The 17,944-nt window shown below is 41.2% G+C and overlaps 2 protein-coding genes across 2 annotated transcripts; both read left to right on the top strand.

The window, feature by feature from the left end:
• Nucleotides 1-766: 766 nt before the first annotated feature.
• On the top strand, nucleotides 767-6,241 carry LOC308369450 (receptor-interacting serine/threonine-protein kinase 2; the record flags this gene model as incomplete). Its single annotated transcript, XM_080843896.1, has 11 exons — nucleotides 767-924; nucleotides 1,239-1,395; nucleotides 1,695-1,844; nucleotides 1,977-2,104; nucleotides 2,512-2,561; nucleotides 2,780-2,941; nucleotides 3,040-3,125; nucleotides 3,302-3,370; nucleotides 3,512-3,680; nucleotides 4,756-4,971; nucleotides 5,925-6,241. 11 exons carry the CDS (start codon nucleotides 767-769, stop codon nucleotides 6,239-6,241), a joined length of 1,662 nt encoding a protein of 553 aa, XP_080700022.1.
• Nucleotides 6,242-11,259: 5,018 nt separating this feature from the next.
• On the top strand, nucleotides 11,260-17,274 carry slc7a6 (solute carrier family 7 member 6; the record flags this gene model as incomplete). The annotated part of the gene is made up of 9 exons (XM_080844148.1): nucleotides 11,260-11,761; nucleotides 12,377-12,502; nucleotides 13,074-13,218; nucleotides 13,521-13,644; nucleotides 13,956-14,059; nucleotides 15,628-15,724; nucleotides 16,279-16,428; nucleotides 16,780-16,963; nucleotides 17,207-17,274. 9 exons carry the CDS (start codon nucleotides 11,260-11,262, stop codon nucleotides 17,272-17,274), a joined length of 1,500 nt encoding a protein of 499 aa, XP_080700274.1.
• Nucleotides 17,275-17,944: the final 670 nt, after the last annotated feature.

The raw sequence follows: 17,944 nt of genomic DNA, 5'->3' as shown, positions 1-17,944 counted from the left end.
CGTCTCTTGCACGGAACGCATGTTGGTGTAAACTCTATATGACCCTGGAGCGAAAAGGGAAATTCCCCTAGAAAGGCTTCGCTTAAAATAGAGAAACGTAGCCTATAGCTGATCAGCACAATGTTTTAACACTAAACTTTGGTTAGACACGAAGAACCCCCTGTAGTGAAACGCTCCTGGGTGAATATAAGAACTGCTAAACTGTGAAGAGAATTCTGATTAAAATGTGTCCTAAAAACATGTCCATATGGCATGGGAGACCGTACAATCTACTTTCCTTGCCTTAAAAAAACAACAACACTATTTCCGTATCCGTTTGAGCGGTAGCACATGTAAACATTCTCAATTATAATATTCTAGCGAATAAATTAAAATAAGTTAATTAATATGCCCTTTAGTCAAGATGAAGAGCATGTCTGATAACTTGGCGTAGATTTGTTTTCTTGTGTAGACTACTCTCACCAAGCCCAACGCACGAAATGAGGGGAAATCAAGAAGAAAAAGAAAAAGGTCAGCAGACGAGCCCAGGGCAAGGGGATTTCTCCAGACATGCGAGCAGCCAATGAAATTGCACGTAAACATCTGTCAGTGGTGTGCGAAGCAGGGGATGTCCGCGACAGTATTCCAATGTAAACAGTCGCTCAGTAGTTAGAGTGATCTCATACTCCTGCGAAAAGGCGTTAATGTAGGGACGTGGAGTAGGGCAGTATTCTGTGATCTGTGAATATTTAGCCTATGATTTGTTATACATATGAGGATCCGAAGAATGTCTCATCTTGGCCAATTGCCTCAAATCGAAGAGAGGGAGATTCTGAACTTGACCAAAGTCTCATCCAGCGCAGGAGCCTGCCTGCGGGGTCGGTATTGCAGGACAGGGCGACTTGTAGCTGTGAAACTCTTGCCGAATTCTCCTACGTCTCAGAGGTAAAAGTAAACTCCGTATGCAACAACTTGTTGGATGAACACCTGTTCACCTGTTATGTAGGCTTTAGACTTAAGAAAAAAGTGCCTGTTTTTCCAGGATTTATTTAGGAAAGAGCTATATTACGGAAACGGCATTTTCTCTCATGGACAAGGTAGATGTTACATTGATGCTAGGTTTGCAGCTGCTCAAAGATAAAATGTCTCATTATGCTGTTGCCATACAAGACATATTTGAAGAGTTTGAGAAGTGACCAGTCAGAAGCTGAAATATTTAAAAAGTCTGTCTTTGTGTGTACACTTTGACTTGTTGTCAGAGGTGATTGGGCGAAGCCGGAGAAGAAAACCTCGCAGCCACACCATGTTTATTCGGAGAGGGTTTTGCTTCCGCTTGGAGTGTATCGGACCCGTTTTTTGTCAGGTCTTGTGTGGGAATGGATGACCGAGGGATCACTGCATTCAATCCTACATGAGGTATTCAAAGCCTCCTATCACTGCTCTGGCTTTGTGATCTTGTATTTCTAAAATCAGGCTAATCAAGAGTGTGTGTTATTTCATAATCAATGTACAACAGAAAAAAAACATAAGTGTGCCACATTAAGCAATGCACTTGAGCACCAGCCTGAAGCACATACAGCTATGCTAATGTTTCAATGTGTGTAACAAAGCACATAAGATAACCTAAATACACCATTACAAATTGAACAAATCATTACGCAAACAAAAGTGATGTACTTGTGAAAAAAACATCTGTCTCTCTCTCTCTGTTTAAGACAAAAATGTACCCTGAATTCCCTGTTTGCCTTCGTCTGCGGATCCTCTCTGACATCGCAGAGGGCCTGTCACACCTCCACTCAATCCACGTCCCTCACCTGGCTCTCAGGGCCACTCACGTTCTCCTAGACCAACATTACCGTGCTAAGGTATTGATTCAGACAGTTATCTAAGAAATATGTTGGATTTTAAGAGCTTTCCAAGGCAAAACATTATATATATATTCAGTAATGTATAACTCTGCTGTGTTTTCTGTATTTGTGTGTGTGTTATTTGTCCAGATATGTGATTGGGGGCTGTCAGAGTTGTACCCAAGTGAATTGGTCCGGCCATGTTACAGAAACTTGGCCTATTTGTCACCAGAAGCACTGCAAGGGACTGGGAGCTCACTGAAGACAGATATATACAGGTGAGTTATGGGGGTGATATATTTGATTATCTTATGCATTTCCTCTTCTGTGGTGGCACATTTGAAATATAGCAATGACCTACTGTGTCGATGTGTGAAGGCCTGTCATAGAAATGCTTAATATAATTCACACACAACCATCAAGCACAAAGCATCTGCCAACATTCAGGGGACTTTAGAGGGAGTTTATCAGGTGTCCTAAGACATTCACATACATGTGCCTGGACATTTTTTTAATGCTCTAAAGAGTTCTTGTAAAAGTTTTAAATGGGTAATCTGAAAAATCAAGTGTTTGTTTTTCCAGGGTTTAACAAAGCTAATTTGACATCACATAGAGCTTATCAGTTTTTAAACAGTGCGGTTCAGTAATGGGTATATCTCAAGAAATCACTGTGTTCTTCCTCTAGTTTTGGTGTCCTTCTTTGGGAGACATTAAACAGACAACTTGCTTCTGAAGGTACGCAGACTTACCAAGTCTTATCTGTACATGTGTGGGTGTGTGTCTCGTAACTGTGTTTTAGAGTATATAATAAAGACTCTTTATGTGTCTTGTATCAGTTAATCACTCTCTCAACGGTATGATACAAGACTGAATCCTTTTGCTTGCTGTGTTTGTTTGGGATAGAGTATTAATCCGTGTCTGAAACATGATTGGTGTGTATGTCCTTATTTCAGATTTTGTACAGCTGCAGATAATGTTGCATGGCACAGAGCAAAGCTTGGAAGAGGAATCAGAAAGCAATTTGTTGCCGTTGGATACACCAAATGTCCATGCCCTTACTGAGCTTGTTATGAGGTGCTGGAACGGTGACCCACAGAGACGTCCATCTGCGGAAGGTCAGCAAGAAGTACTGGTTTTGGTTAGGTTGACCTTTAATTATATAAATATAAAAAAAATGTAATCACTTCTTCTGTCTTTGTGTGTGTGTGTTAAGACTGCATTCTGGACCTGAGGAAAGCCTTGCTGGCTTTTGATCCAGTGGCCCCAGTCAAAGCTGCTCTTCGTTTGAAGGAGTTTAAGGTGCTTATATCTTCTTACACTCAGAACTACATTACCAGCAATCACAGCAATCTGGCTGAGAAGTCAGACAGGCCTGAACACGCCAGGGTTTGTTTTGTTGTTGGAGGTTCATTATGTTCATTATTCTGAGCATAAGAGCATAACAGATAATTTTTCTTTTTCTTTACTCCAACCAGGAGAGGGCGCTGATGAACTGTAAAAACTCACCAGCCTGGGAAATTCCCATTGAGTTGAACAATCTTGAGGTAAACAAGCAACTGCCTACTTATTCTGTTTCTTCACGTAACAATGTTAGTCTTCTATTGTAGCATAAAATCAATATACATTTTACAATCAATCATCCTTAATTAATTCAATAATAAAATGTCATTGTGTTTGCCCAAAAGATCTCAGGTGACTACAAGTATATGCATTCCAAAACATTGCCCATGGATATTCCACGGCCACACCCACAGACTCCCACGTCTGCTGGGAGCAGTCCTAGCAAAAGCTCTCCTCTCCCTTCACCACCTAGGACTGGCCACCACATCAGATGCTGCTCCGGCAAGTGCTTTGGTTTATTTACTTTTTCATTTACAAATCAGACGTGTCCTTCTTCCATCGCTTTGAGTTCATTTGAGTAACACTTTAGAAGCTCTCTGAGGGAACAGCGACCAAATACTAGGTGTTTTTTATGACCCAAGATGAGACTAAACAAGCCTTATTACTTTATTGCGGATAGGGAATTGTAAGAGAAGTGTTATCTTGCTCAAACCACTGTCCTGCCATCAAGCTCATTTTGTGATACGTCACTGTAGTGCCAGACCAAGTTTGTGTTATTTGACATTTTCACATTGGAATCTGTTGTGCCAACACAGACACACTTCAACCCAGGCCAGGTTTCATCCTCCTGTGTTCAGTTCCCAGCACATACACTTACGTGACGTCATCTGCCAACCACTTGAGTCATTGTATCTCAGAAGAAGAGGGCAAGGACACAACCAATTTATAAGAGAGTCTCCATAGGCGTAGCTTCTAATGTCATGCATGAAGGGGTTGGGTTGGATACCCCCATTATATATTCCCTACTGCACAGGACAGTATTGCTTACAGACAAAAATATTAGAAAATACAAATATACAGACATACAAATGACTAAATGGATAAGGAGGAAAACTCACAGCCTGTTATGCAGAGTTCTGTCATAATTATGAATGTGAATAGGTTCAGCCAGTGTCTTTGTCCTGTCTTCATATCCCTTTTATAGACCTTACTGCCCTGCTTATTTTTGTGTATTGTTTGGTAGGTCCTCTGGGAACTAAAATAACTTCATAAGTCCTTGAATCTAAAAGGACATTATTCATTCAGTCTGTAAACAATTGATAGTGCCAGTTTATTTCTGTGTGGGGAAAAAAACCTCTAAATGAGTTACTTTTTATAGAAATGTATCTTTAAAGGCCACTGCGATTTCTCTGTCTACTTGGCCTGACAATATGTGAAGGCTAAAGTGAAACAGAGACAACGAATGTAGGAGTCCAGTAGGTTCCTCAGATGTTAGGTAAGGTATTGAACATTCTGTTTGTGACTGCAGTGTAATTCAATTGTGTATAATGAAGTACGGTTTTAATTGAGTTGTGTTTCTTTCTCCCAGGTGGAATGAACCGGGCCTCACCATGTTCAGAATCCCCCAGCAGCCCTTGTGTCCTTAGCAACCACAGAGTCCAGTTGACTGGCAGAGCTTGGGCAGCATCTCCTCCTCCCCACAGTCCCTCTCCCCCTTCGAAGAGTCCTTCTCCACCCAGCTCCAGCTCTATTCACATACAGCCCATTCATCCCCAGTCCAGATCCAGATCTAGGAACCACCAAGGTGAGTCTCCAATGACATCCACTATGTATTGCTACCACCATGCTTGGCTAATTCTTATGTTTTAGGTAGCAATAAGACAGGTAGTAATAATTAAGACCCTCTCACATTTATTATTTCATTTGGGCTACGGCTTCATGATCCTACATTATCTTTTTCTCTGCCAGGCTAATTCATGACAAAAGTTTGTTTTCAATGGAAATTTACCTTCAAAACTCAGTCCAGGTCAAGGCTATTACAAGTCAGGGAATACTGTCCTGCCAGTGAGTTGATTGCCAATGCTTGGTCGGTCGAATAGAGAAACGTGTTCACACACACACACACTCTGCTGCTTTGTCTCTGAGAAACACAACAAAAAAAGTGAAAGGTATAAACATGGTGGCAGGCCCCTGGTGTGGCCCTGGCCTTGGGTGATGCTTGTGCACTGTAAGCAGTTCTGTGGGGTAGCACTCGCTCACTCTCTCTGCCTGGCTTCCTGCTCGACCGTGTCTCCACAGCCTTATCTGTGTCCATTTCACTTCCTCCCTTGAGAGAGTGTTTCTCTCCAAACTTCTCAGACTGAGTTGCTTTTGTCCCTAATGAAGCAGAACATTTGTTTTGAATTTTGAATTTTGCTTGTATGTGAGGAGTAAGTCTGACTTCCCTTGTCTAGCACAATAATAATAATTGTTTCTTCATAAACCGCCACATGAAGTCACTAAAGGTTCCATTTCCTTTCATTGCCCACCAGATGTCACCCTGTATGTGCTGTCTGAAATAACGCATCTGATCATGGAATATAACAAAATATAAAAGTGTGACAATATCTGAGGCTGAGAGCACAGAAAACTAAAGATTGTAAACCCAGAGTTGCAATAAGTGTTCAAAAATATATGTTCCCATTGGTTGACTATAAATCGGTGTCAGTAGGTTTGTCTTTGCCCCTTTAACACTTGACCTTTTCCTCCTACCCCCAGGCCTGCCTGGCTCTTCTACCCCGCGGCGTGTGAGTTGCAGAGGCCTGCTGCTCGAGAGGCGTGAACTCATCGTCAGGGGTATGACGGAGGGGCGCCTCAACCACCTGCTGGACGTGCTGCGCTCCAGGGAGGACCTGAGCTACGAGGCCTATGAGATCATCACTGCTGCAGTCACACTGGCGGCGCGCACACGCTCCCTGCTCGACACTTGCTGCTGCCTCGGGGAGAGGGTCGCCGCCCTGGTGGCTGTTACACTTGGGCTGGTTTCTGCCACCACCACCACCACCACCAAAAGGAATAGTCAACTGGCTCACTGATCCAAAGAAGTTTTGGGAGTGCTGATGTTGACAGTCCTTCTTGTGCCCTTCCTGCTTTTGACTGTGTCAAATTCTAAGGAAAAAGTGATCTTCAACTTTGTGGTCACTTTAAGGACTATTTACAACTATACATATTTATGTTGAGTTTCTTGTTTAGCTCTTAGAGAAATAACATTCTAATGAAGATTGATGGTGACATGCTGAAGAAACAATGAGAGGAATGTTGTTCTAAACATTCCAGTGCATTATATGAATCTTGTTGTAGGTCTAGTCTGGTTGTGTTTTTATGCAAAAAAATGTTTTATGCAAAATGCAAACAAATTGAAATTGCATTGAAACACATTATATAGAGAAAACAGATACTTACATTCAGTTGGCAGTTTATTTGGAACTCTGAGATGAAACTAATGCAGTCTAATACACCAGTCCTGAAATACATCTTAGCTTCATGAAGGTTATTCAGTATTTACAGTTTACACTAATTTATAGAGCTTTTGACTCCATTGTGTGTTTTGAAGTTGCAGTTTGTGGTGCTGTTGAAATGCATTGCAATGCATTCACACATGTTTCTATTAACCACTCCATTTCAATCAGTAAATAACAGAAACACCTTTGTGTTTAATTAAATACAGTTTAATAGCATCACAACCCACATCCACCAAAATGATCACACATTTGAATCGCCACCTCTCTTAAACCATTTCAACAGAAACTGTCTGAGCCACTATGTTTGTTTCCCATTTATAGTATGTAAGAATACCTGAATTTCTTGAGTGCAAACACTGAACAGACAGCTAGAGGAGCGTGAGGAGCAATTTTCTGAATTTGACAAAAAGTGTATGGAAATACAATTGCGGACAGTTTTCTTCAGGTTTGTTTATTGTTGACAACAACATACCGCACCTTTATTTTGATCACAGCAAAAACACAGGCTCTAAAAGACTATTGAAACTGTGTCAATGGACCTGATCACATTTTAACCTGATAACATTTGTTTTTATTTGCTACCTGTATGCACCATACACTTACAATTAATATAGAGAGATGGTGGAAGTATTTAATCAGTGAAGGTGTGAACACTACTATCCCAGTGAAGTTGAAGGACACTTTAAGAACAACCGAAACCCACCACCTTTGAAGCTTACAAGTCTGTCTATGTCAGATGGTCTTTTGTGAGTGACTTTGTATCACCTGATTAACTTTATCAGTTGATGTAGATGTCCCACATACAAACAAAACATATTTAATTGTTCCTATAGGTTTGGAGATAGACTATCTATCTGTAGTTTTTATAAAACAATTGGATAATCTCTGAATGCTGACCAATTTCCTATCCAGTTTCAAATACATTTAATATTATGCTGTGTTAATTGTTTTACATTATCAAAAGGATGACTATCAGTTATATAAACCTTTTTGTGCTTATCTAATGTGAGAGTGCCGCTGAATATCCTTTATTTTTGCTCTCTTTATGAATGTACACGTTGAGTTATTATTACATAATGCATAAAATCAAGGTGTTTTTGTATTGTCAGTATGTTATTTTAAAGTAAACATCTCATAAAATATTCACATTCTCTTTCATTGGTTTCTTGGTTTGGGTCTCAACTACATTTTCTGTTAAAAGTTATGTTGGTCCCTTTCCATGCCACTGTCTCACAGCACTGTTCTCACAGCATGTGTCTAATTACATGTGGGACTGGGAGCCTGCAACTGAACTAGACCTACTTCTTACTTAGTACTTAGTCAGAATGCTGGCCCTTTCTAGGGTTATAGGTTGTGCGTATTTGTCTATCCTCCACTCTAAAATAATTTGGGTACCAAATATAACTTCCAAGGGAAAGGTGAAAATATTTGTGTTGTGTAGTTTAATAATGAAAATCCAGTATTTCCACTTACTGTATAGCCACAGTGACATTTAGCATTAATTTACCCTCTTCAATATAACTCTTATCCTTCTGAGAGTTCATCGTATCCAAAATTTAAATGTGATTAACAAGGTGATTAGACTGTTAATCCGGTGAGAGTCAGGGTCCTATTCGTCCCGTCGGGATTTATTTTCTTATAGCCTACTTACCGGCGGACTATATATTATCCCTTACATACATACCAGAACACTTTGGTGGGTTGGATTTACTAAACTAAGATATTGGGGTGCGTTTAAATTAAATAAATGCAGGGCAAAACCCCGCCCATGGGTGGTGTTCTACAGATCAAGACAATATTTATCCAGCCAGGCGCAGGTAGCCCAGTGGTAAAGCTCGTTTAGAGGAAGCACTATTCTCAGATCTTCTTCTGTTCCATACGAGGAGGCATACGACGGGACTGCAACATTTGGCTTTTTTTCCACGTGAATAGATTATTGCCGGCGTCACGTGACATCTTTGAAAATTGCCTTCAGTGCTATGTGATGGCTTGGTGATGCTCTTGGAGACAAACATCTTGGGACCAGTCGAGAGATAAGCGAGCTGTATCAAGGTAAGGTGGTTTCTTGAAGATATGTTTATCTTTTCATTTCTGATCAAATGCATTAGGGCGACGCTTTGGTTTAGCAACAGAAAACTGACGGACCCACTAAATCTGCCTTAGACAAGTAGCCTAATTGAAAGGCTCTTTTCCCAGTTCATCCAATCGCTAGGCTACATTTTAGCTTCTAGTAAGTTACATACCATACATTGTTGAGCATTGGGTTGTGTCATAACGTCGAAAATTGTTGCATTTGTTTTAATGATGCAGGGTAGACCTACGTCAATAAAAAACAGGATGTCGCAGTGTCTGGACTGGGAATAAAATGTTGATATAGCCTACGCTGTCCCACAGTCTGATTTGGTTAATTGTTCTGCTGCTGTGTGTCCTGTGTTATATCGCGGCAAATTAGGCCAGTATTGTCTCTTATTCCTATTGGCAGTTGTGGTAATGACTGAGTGTCAAGAGTGTAGGCTATATGACTTGGTTTAAGTAGATATATAGCCTACCCCAGTCAGAGAATGGTCAGGCTACTTGCGCTTACGTTGTACGCTTAATTGCGGCTATGGTTCATTAACACCGTCTCGAAATAAAGACTAGGCTACTTGCGGAATCGAGTTATTGTTCCGTGCTTTGGCCTCACTGTTTCTCAGCTGACAGAGAGTATGCCTGCTCTGTTTTTCCTTTACGATTAGAGGAGGGGGCAAATGACGCTCAGATGGCTCACCGAAACTTGGCTTCTGAAACAACAAAGTAGACGATATGGTTCTAGAGCATTGCTATACGACTGATTAAAGTAGTCTGCCACGAGGTTGAGTATGGTCAGAAAAGTCTAAAAGAACGATAGTCTATGTGTTAGATCTTTTGTGATTTGTTCAGGCTGTAAGTTGGACGCGCTGCGGTTTCCTTTGTTTGTGTGGCTTTAAAGGCTATCGTTATGTCCGGTGCACATATAAGGCTACAACTATGACTAGATTATGTCTGTCATTCTTTTCCCTGCTTTCTTTGACTTTCTCAAGCCATCACCTACATTTTAAATCTTATTTTCAAGGTTTTGGTCAGTTGTGCGTGAGATAACAATGATGAGAAGTTTATTTTTGTTCACATTTCGAAATTAATGAACTTTAAAAGGCAGATAACTGGTAAAAAGCATTGAATGTAGAGCTGTCTAGTAAATTATCGTACCTTCCATGGAGGGATTCGATTTTATTACTTTACTGCAGAAGTTGCCAAACTCAAATTCTGAAACTGCTTTTGTGGTAGGCTATTACTATTATTAACAAGTGCTGTCTGGTATTAACAAGTACTGCCTGGTTAACCAGTTATTTTACCAGGATAAATTGGGCGCAAGAATTGTACCTAGCGGTCGGATGGCCGTTTTGTGTGCGCTGAGATGTCATGGTTGCGCTTTTAAAAACAAAACCTTGCTCTGAGTTCGTCTTAAAGCATTAGCTTTGAATAGTTGGCTAAACCATTGATTCACAAGACGGGTATTTCACACACAGTTGTTCTACACTAAACATTTGTACATCAGATTGATGATACAATTAAAATGTACTTCAAATGTTTTTGGAATGCCTGGAATACTACATTTAGACTGATGGTGATCCAACTGAACAATAGCTAAAAGAGCGTAACCGATAATCAGGAAGAGCAGTAGCCTACTGCAAAACAACTAGTCAAATTAAGACTGTACGAAATAATGCGATGTAAGCTGCTAGGTCAAGGATACTGCAGTGTATGGTTTTCAGCAACATGTCTGCCCCCCATTGATAATTACTTTTTGTGAAGTTAGTATCCTGTTTGAAAGAGAACTTGGACAAGCGCTAAAGAGTGTGTTGGAAGACCAGACTATTTTCTATATAGAATACAATTAAACATTTATGATAATTCTGTAGTGTTGGCGTTCAATTCATACTGTATTTGACACATGGTTAACACATTGCATGATTTATCATGAACTGACTTCACACCTAGGTGAACACATTAGACAGAAGTTGAGATGTCACATGATGACGAGTAGGAGCCTAAGTTTAGGAAACGTTAGATAATTGGCATGCATGATTTTGTTCACTCGAATGCTCTTTCCTTTATAAGGTTTCTGCTACTTTAGGCCCTTGTTGCCATGTTTTGTGTAAAGCCAAAAACGTTACAGTTGTACATGGAGGTGTTTGCAAATCGTCCATTAACTGAATTACTTCATATGAAGGTACTTAAAGCAATGTGTTTTTAGAACTACTGTATTAACATTTTGATATACATACTCTGATAGGGGAAAATATTTCTGAGCGCTTTTATCTGCAACTAAAAATTTCAACTCTACCTAACTGTACTAAGCTATCAGGAAACATCCAAAGAGACATCTCTGACAGCCAATAACTTGAATCACTCACAATAGCTCTAATCTCTCTTCCTCTCCCTCTCCTCCTCTCCCCTTCCCTATTTGTCCTTGTGCATTTTGAATGTTTGCTAGGTTGGATATTACTGACAAGTAGCTTGCATCCCTCTCCTTCCTTGTCGTTGGACTCAGCACTCCAGCTCAACAGACAGGAATGGAGAACCATCAGGAGTCCAGTAAGCTCAATGGCGGGCCGTCTGAGTCAGGGGCCACGGACTCGGGAGGCTCTGGTCAGCCCAAGGAAAGCATGCAGCTGAAGAAGGAGATCTCACTGCTCAATGGTGTCAGCCTCATTGTAGGTAACATGATTGGGTCTGGCATCTTCGTGTCACCCAAGGGCGTGCTCATCTACAGTGCCTCCTATGGGCTGTCCCTGGTAATCTGGGCCATCGGGGGTATCTTCTCTGTGATCGGGGCACTGTGTTACGCTGAGCTAGGCACCACCATCACCAAGTCAGGTGCCAGCTATGCCTACATCCTGGAGTCGTTTGGGGGATTCATCGCTTTCATCCGACTGTGGACGTCATTGCTCATCATTGAGCCCACGAGCCAGGCCATCATTGCAATCACATTTGCCAACTACCTAGTGCAACCCCTCTTCCCCACCTGTGAGCCACCGTACACTGCCTCGCGCCTCATCGCTGCTGCCTGCATATGTGAGTTCACATTGGTGTGACACCGATGTCAGAAAGGCCTCATGCTCTTGTATTACAATGCAGTTTATATGTTTGTGTTAATTATTGTTACTTATGTAGATAATAATGTTATTGACTTAAAGACATTTAATCACTTTCCATATACTGATGAAATAATACAAAATTAGATGGCTATATACTCTGCAAACATTAAACAGTGTAAAGGATAGTCATCAAGAAACTGTTGTCTCCTACAACTTAGTAGATGAGAGCCAGTGTTTATCAGAAAGAGTACTTAAAAGGTGGGCTTAAGTCGTATTCCAAAAATATATTTGATTATTTGTACACATAACACAAACTGTACTGCAGACTGGAAACAGATATAGATCTGAGAAAGTCAAAGAGCCACTGAGCCTGAGAATTAGGTTACCTCAATATAAACACAAGCACTCCCTGAGTAGATTAGAGCCAGTCATTTCCCACCAGTTGTTAACTGGAGCAGTTTGGGCAGTGGAAAGTCAGTCTGTGGAGAATCCATCATGTTTACTATAGACATGAACAGGTGTGATGGTCATCAAATTCTGAAGCAGTGTGGTTAATGATCCAAATCAGCAAGCTTTGTTCTTTCTTGTTTAGGTTTGCTGACATTCATAAACTCTGCCTATGTAAAATGGGGCACCAGAGTACAGGATCTTTTCACCTATGCCAAAGTCCTGGCTCTCATCGTAATCATCATCACAGGGATTGTCAAACTTGCCCAAGGTAAACTATTGGCGCGAAGCAAGCAGTCTTGCATAGTTGTCCAATTTGTGGCTCAACATATTGCTTTGGTGTGTGTGTGTGTGTGTGTGTGTGTGTGTGTGTGTGTGTGTGTGTGTGTGTGTGTGTGTGTGTGTGTGTGTGTGTGTGTGTGTGTGTGTGTGTGTGTGTGTGTGTGTGTGTGTGTGTGTGTGTGTGTGTGTGTGTGTGTGTGTGTGTGTGTGTGTGTGTGTGTGTGTGTGTGTGTGTGTGTGTGTGTGAAAAAACACACCCTGAGAAGCACAGAGAAGCCAACGCACGCACACAGGTGCATTTTACAATATGTTTTGAGCCCATTAGAATTAAGGCTTTTAAAAATAAACCACGTGGCTACCTTGGCTCTTCTCTATTTGACAACATTTGACCTCTTTTGCCAAAGAGCACCCATGAATTTACTTCTGCTAGGCACCAGTGCAGTGCACCATGCTGTGAAATTCAACCAAACACTTGCAGTGTACATGACTGAGCTAAACTGTGTGTGTGTGTGTGTGTGTGTGTGTGTGTGTGTGTGTGTGTGTGTGTGTGTGTGTTACAGGAAACACAGCAAACTTTGAGGCGTCCTTCCATGGCTCATCAACGAACCCAGGGGACATAGCTTTAGCCTTATACTCTGCACTTTTCTCCTACTCTGGCTGGGACACACTCAACTTTGTTACTGAGGAGATCAAGAATCCTGAGAGGTATGTTTCCTTACCATACATATTTTCCACAGACTTAAGCTTAACTCATTAAGAGTCGCTGGATTTACAAACAAACCATTACTTATTTGATTTGACTCAGTTGATGCAACTTCACTCTACATCATTTTGTCAAGATATTGAGAGATATTTTTGTTGATCGTTCAGGTTTTCTTGAATCAAATTGTATTGAACAGTTCAATAGTTTTTAACAGAAAGCCACACACAGCTAAATCTGTGATTGTGAAAAAGTGTGATTTTTCTGGTTGCCCTACCTTATATCACTCTGTGATCTTAAATCTCAGGAACTTGCCCTTGGCTATTGCCATCTCCATGCCCATCGTCACAGTCATTTATATCCTGACCAATGTGGCATATTATGCTGTGCTGGACATGAGTTCTATCCTTGCCAGTGATGCTGTAGCAGTGGTGAGTTGTTGTTTTTGTTCCTCCTTATCTCCTTATCCTAGAGTGATCTCTGATGAACACATGTGAATCAACAGCTGAAGTTGTATGGGAGGAAAGGTATCCACTAAGAAAGTTGATGGTTTGCTGTGAGCTTAAATGGATTGCTGTGATTGTGCATGGAAATATTCTACATGTGGGGATAAAGGGAGACTACCAGTAAACCTAGTAGGAACTCTACAGCACAAGATTATAGGCCATTGAGGTCTGGTGGTATGCAAAAAAAGTGTGTAAACTTGTCTGAGTCATTTCTGCATCGTGTTCTTTTCCACCAGACATTTGCGGACCACACCCTGGGGGTTATGAGCTGGACCATCCCCATAGCAGTGGCTCTGTCCTGTTATGGTGGACTGAATGCCTCCATCATTGCTGCATCCAGGTAGGACTGTGTACATTTACACATTCAAGCCTTATCTCAGAGCACTGTCCCCTATCAATCAAAGCCCTCCGCAGTCTTGTCAATAGCTAACTTTGTGTTGATCTGGAACCAGAGAAGCCCGTTATATTTCTGTGCCGGAGCAAGTGAGGAACAAAGCCCTCATTCATAGTCGCCTTTAGGAACAGATCATTAAAGCACGTTCTCTGTGTTGACTGAACCCAAAACACCTGCCTTTCTTTAAGTACATAATGAATGTCTACCTGAGAGCCCAAGTACATAACAGATAAGGGTCCACTGTCCTCATTTTGAAGTGTCAATTAGGTTTGGTTCTTGTTGTCCACCTTGTAGCCATAATTGTACCCGGAGCTTAAGGCACACACATGGGCAGAGCTCAGCACACCACTGCCATTGTACCTCTAGCTTTATGGTGATGGGTATTGGGCGGGGAAAGGCTTTTGTTGCTGTTACAGTTGTGGCCCCTGGTAGTGGAGACTCTAAAACGTAGTTCTGCTTCGCTGGTTTTTATTGGGACACATTTGCATGGTAAACATGGTAAACACCATCTGGAGTCATTCTGCTCAACAGGGCTCTGGGCTGACATCTAGAGTTTGAGGTATTTCAGGAAAAGGGTAGAAGGATTAATCAGTAAAGTTCAGATGGAAACATGGGTTACCCATTAAGTAACCCCACAATGTTCCAAAGAAATAAGGAAGCATAGACTACATATGACTGATAATACTTTTTGTATAATATTCAGTTTATTCTTATATCTTACAACCACTAATTATAGCCAACCAGAGAGCAGATTTGTTATTGTATACAGGTGATCAAGTATGGGCTACTCCCTATGACCCACTAGCTGGGTTTCTATCAAACTCTTTTGCATATATTAAGTGCATTCATGAACATTTGGCTAAAAGAACTGCCAGTCTGTGCACATATCCATCCGTTGTCTTATGCAAAATGGACACTAATTAATTGAGGAGTTGGGAACAGCTGTGGTTTAAAAACATAAGATTGTCAGGGCAACTTTACCAGAAACAAAAAATTGAAACAAATTTGATGTTACGCAAATACATTCTTTCCTTCAACCTTAGTTGTGTTGTACCCTATTGGGGGGAGCTTATCCACCCCCTTCCAGCAAATTGATTTCTTATTTGACTTAAAAGACTGTATGTGAATTTAAAGTTTCTACTCAGGATTTCCTATTGGGATGGTCCAAATTCACATTAACGAGTTGGAGGCAAACCCAGCTACAGCCTGGTTTCTAAGTAGTTTGGGCTTTGTGCATACACAAGTGTAGACATTTAACTTCACAATCATGGTAGCTGTACCTCATTTGGTTTTCTTGAAATGAAGAATGCAATGGCTCCTGTACCAGAGCTCAAGATATGTGTTGGTGTTTATGGTGCTGCAACATCATTTTACAATCGGTTAGCTCAGTATATACGACTGAGCGTTTTTGTGTAGGTTGTTTCTCTGTAGCTGCCATGTTCACTTCTTTCCTTAGTCTGCCTGCTTTTGTATACAGCACTGCAAATCTGTATCCTAATTATCATGTCTTACAGGCTGTTCTTCGTGGGGGCACGAGAGGGTCATCTGCCGGATGCCTTGTCCATGATTCACATGGAACGATTCACTCCTGTTCCTGCTCTCCTCTTCAATGTAATGTATTTTTGTGATATTTAACCCATTTGGCTATGAATAGACACCCCTGTTGAACAGAACAAAGCGACAAATCCCTGAGTCAAAGTCTGCAGCATGAACACATAGAAACATATTCTTCATGATTTTCTATTGATGAACGTTTGCCAACTACCACAGTATCAAGTGTCGAGGCAGTTATGTCAATAGTCAAAGCTGTTGCGATTTACAAATTTAAATTAGAAGTACAAATTGAGATGGTGATTTCTTTTTTTTTTAAAAGCATGCAATGTCAATTCCCTCTGGTACTTGGTGTCCAGGGTCCATAACATAGAATATGTCACCCCCTGTTGGTCAAGTAAATTAATTGTCATTTCCTAAAGAAAATGCTAACCTCTAAGGCCTTTTTTTCTTCAGACATGTCTGAGTTTAATGTCTGAGTTAATTGTCTGAGTTTCTGTGACACCCTTTGTTTTCCTTCCACCAACAAGAAACAGTCATGAGATGTTTCTCCTAAAAGGAACGCACCATATCTTTGAGTGTTCATCGTCATGATTATCTTTCCTATTCAACAGTGTGCCATGGCACTGATCTACCTGGCTGTGGAGGATGTCTTCCTGCTCATCAACTACTACAGTTTCAGCTACTGGTTCTTTGTTGGTCTGTCTATTGCTGGTCAAATCTACCTTCGCTGGAAGGAACCTGACCGACCCAGACCTCTGAAGGTGAAGAAAAACACTTTTGCCTTGTTTAACTGCTAGGAAGCAGCAGCTACCCACCGATTTGTTGTATTGAAATTGTTCAGGTGTCAAAAAAACCCAGCTATCTTGGCATTGTGCCAAGTTATTACCATAGGAGTTAAGCCCATCACATCCTCAGCTGTAAGGCTGCAAACAAGGGAATCTTTGACCAGCCTAGTTTATATACTGGTGGTTTCAGCTAGCTCTCTTTGTAATGCTCAGTATTTTCACATACAGAGTTAAGAAATGTGAACTATTGGATTGATGATTGATGCTAATCCCCCTTCCCTTCCTGTTTGTGTGTGTGTGTGTGTGTGTGTGTGTGTGTGTGTGCAGCTATCGCTGTTGTACCCCATCATCTTCTGCTTGTGTACAGTGTTCCTGGTGGCAGTACCCCTCTACTGTGACACACTGAACTCCCTCATTGGCATAGCAATTGCCCTCTCTGGAGTGCCAGTTTATTTCCTGGGCATCTACACCCCAGAATCCAAGCGACCACCTATCATCACAAAACTACTGCGTGAGTATATATCAGCCACGCACCTGACTCCTCAAATCAAAGCCAGCTAAAAAAAGTTCACAGATGTCATATTTTTATCAGTCATTATTAATATGCATTTACACATATTTCTTTTGTATTGACTTTCAACTGATCCTTTACCAGCTTTGAAGATGCCTTGCAACACAATGAACAGCTGTAACTCACGCATGGCTTTCTTTTAAAGTTTTGGCTGAAAAAGTAGTTTTTCTCTTTTCCCCCCAGATTCCATCACACGTTTTACTCAGTTTACCTGCTTCTGCGTTCTCACTGAGATGGACGTGAGTGAATGAAGCTATGTGTGAACTCACTCTACCCGTCCCTAACACTGAGACAACCCGAGGAGGAAGGACTCCAAATGGATTTCTCTGACTATATTTTCTTTCAGATTTGACTTGATTTATATCACATAAACGTGCACTAATCCACTTTCACCTGGTGGCCTGTACGTCACGGTCTGTTCTTCTGGGAAAAACATGGAATCACACACTCACCTCCACGCAGGTTCCACCCGTTCTGTCTTGCACGTGTCTGTTCATGGGGCCTCTGCCCCTCTCAGGGACGTCATTGGGAAACAGTGGTGCTCAACGCCTTAGGCTTCCTTCAGCCAACTGGACTGCTTCACATTGGAGAAACCTGGGGTACTTCAGCCTGCCATATGAAGTGCCAGGGCCTCTCCCCTCTAGGTGACGAGAGGTGTATCCTGGGTAGCAATTATGTATGGGCGTTATTGGCCATGTGGTCATGTTATTATGGACTACTCTTTATTTTTATTTTTAAATAGAACCTCTAAACTTTATTTATGCAGACTGTTTTTAATTATTTGGTTTCACAGACTTTTAATGTTTTCAGTGTATATAGAGTTTACAGATTGTAATGCAGCCTTCTAATAGTATTAATATACTGTGTCCTTTAAATGTGTCTGTTCAGGATTTCTTTGGGACTCTTATTAATCTAGTTACA

Source organism: Sprattus sprattus (assembly GCF_963457725.1).
Source record: "Sprattus sprattus genome assembly, chromosome: 8".
Lineage (NCBI taxonomy): Eukaryota > Metazoa > Chordata > Actinopteri > Clupeiformes > Clupeidae > Sprattus > Sprattus sprattus.
This window is presented reverse-complemented; position numbering and strand designations above follow the sequence as displayed.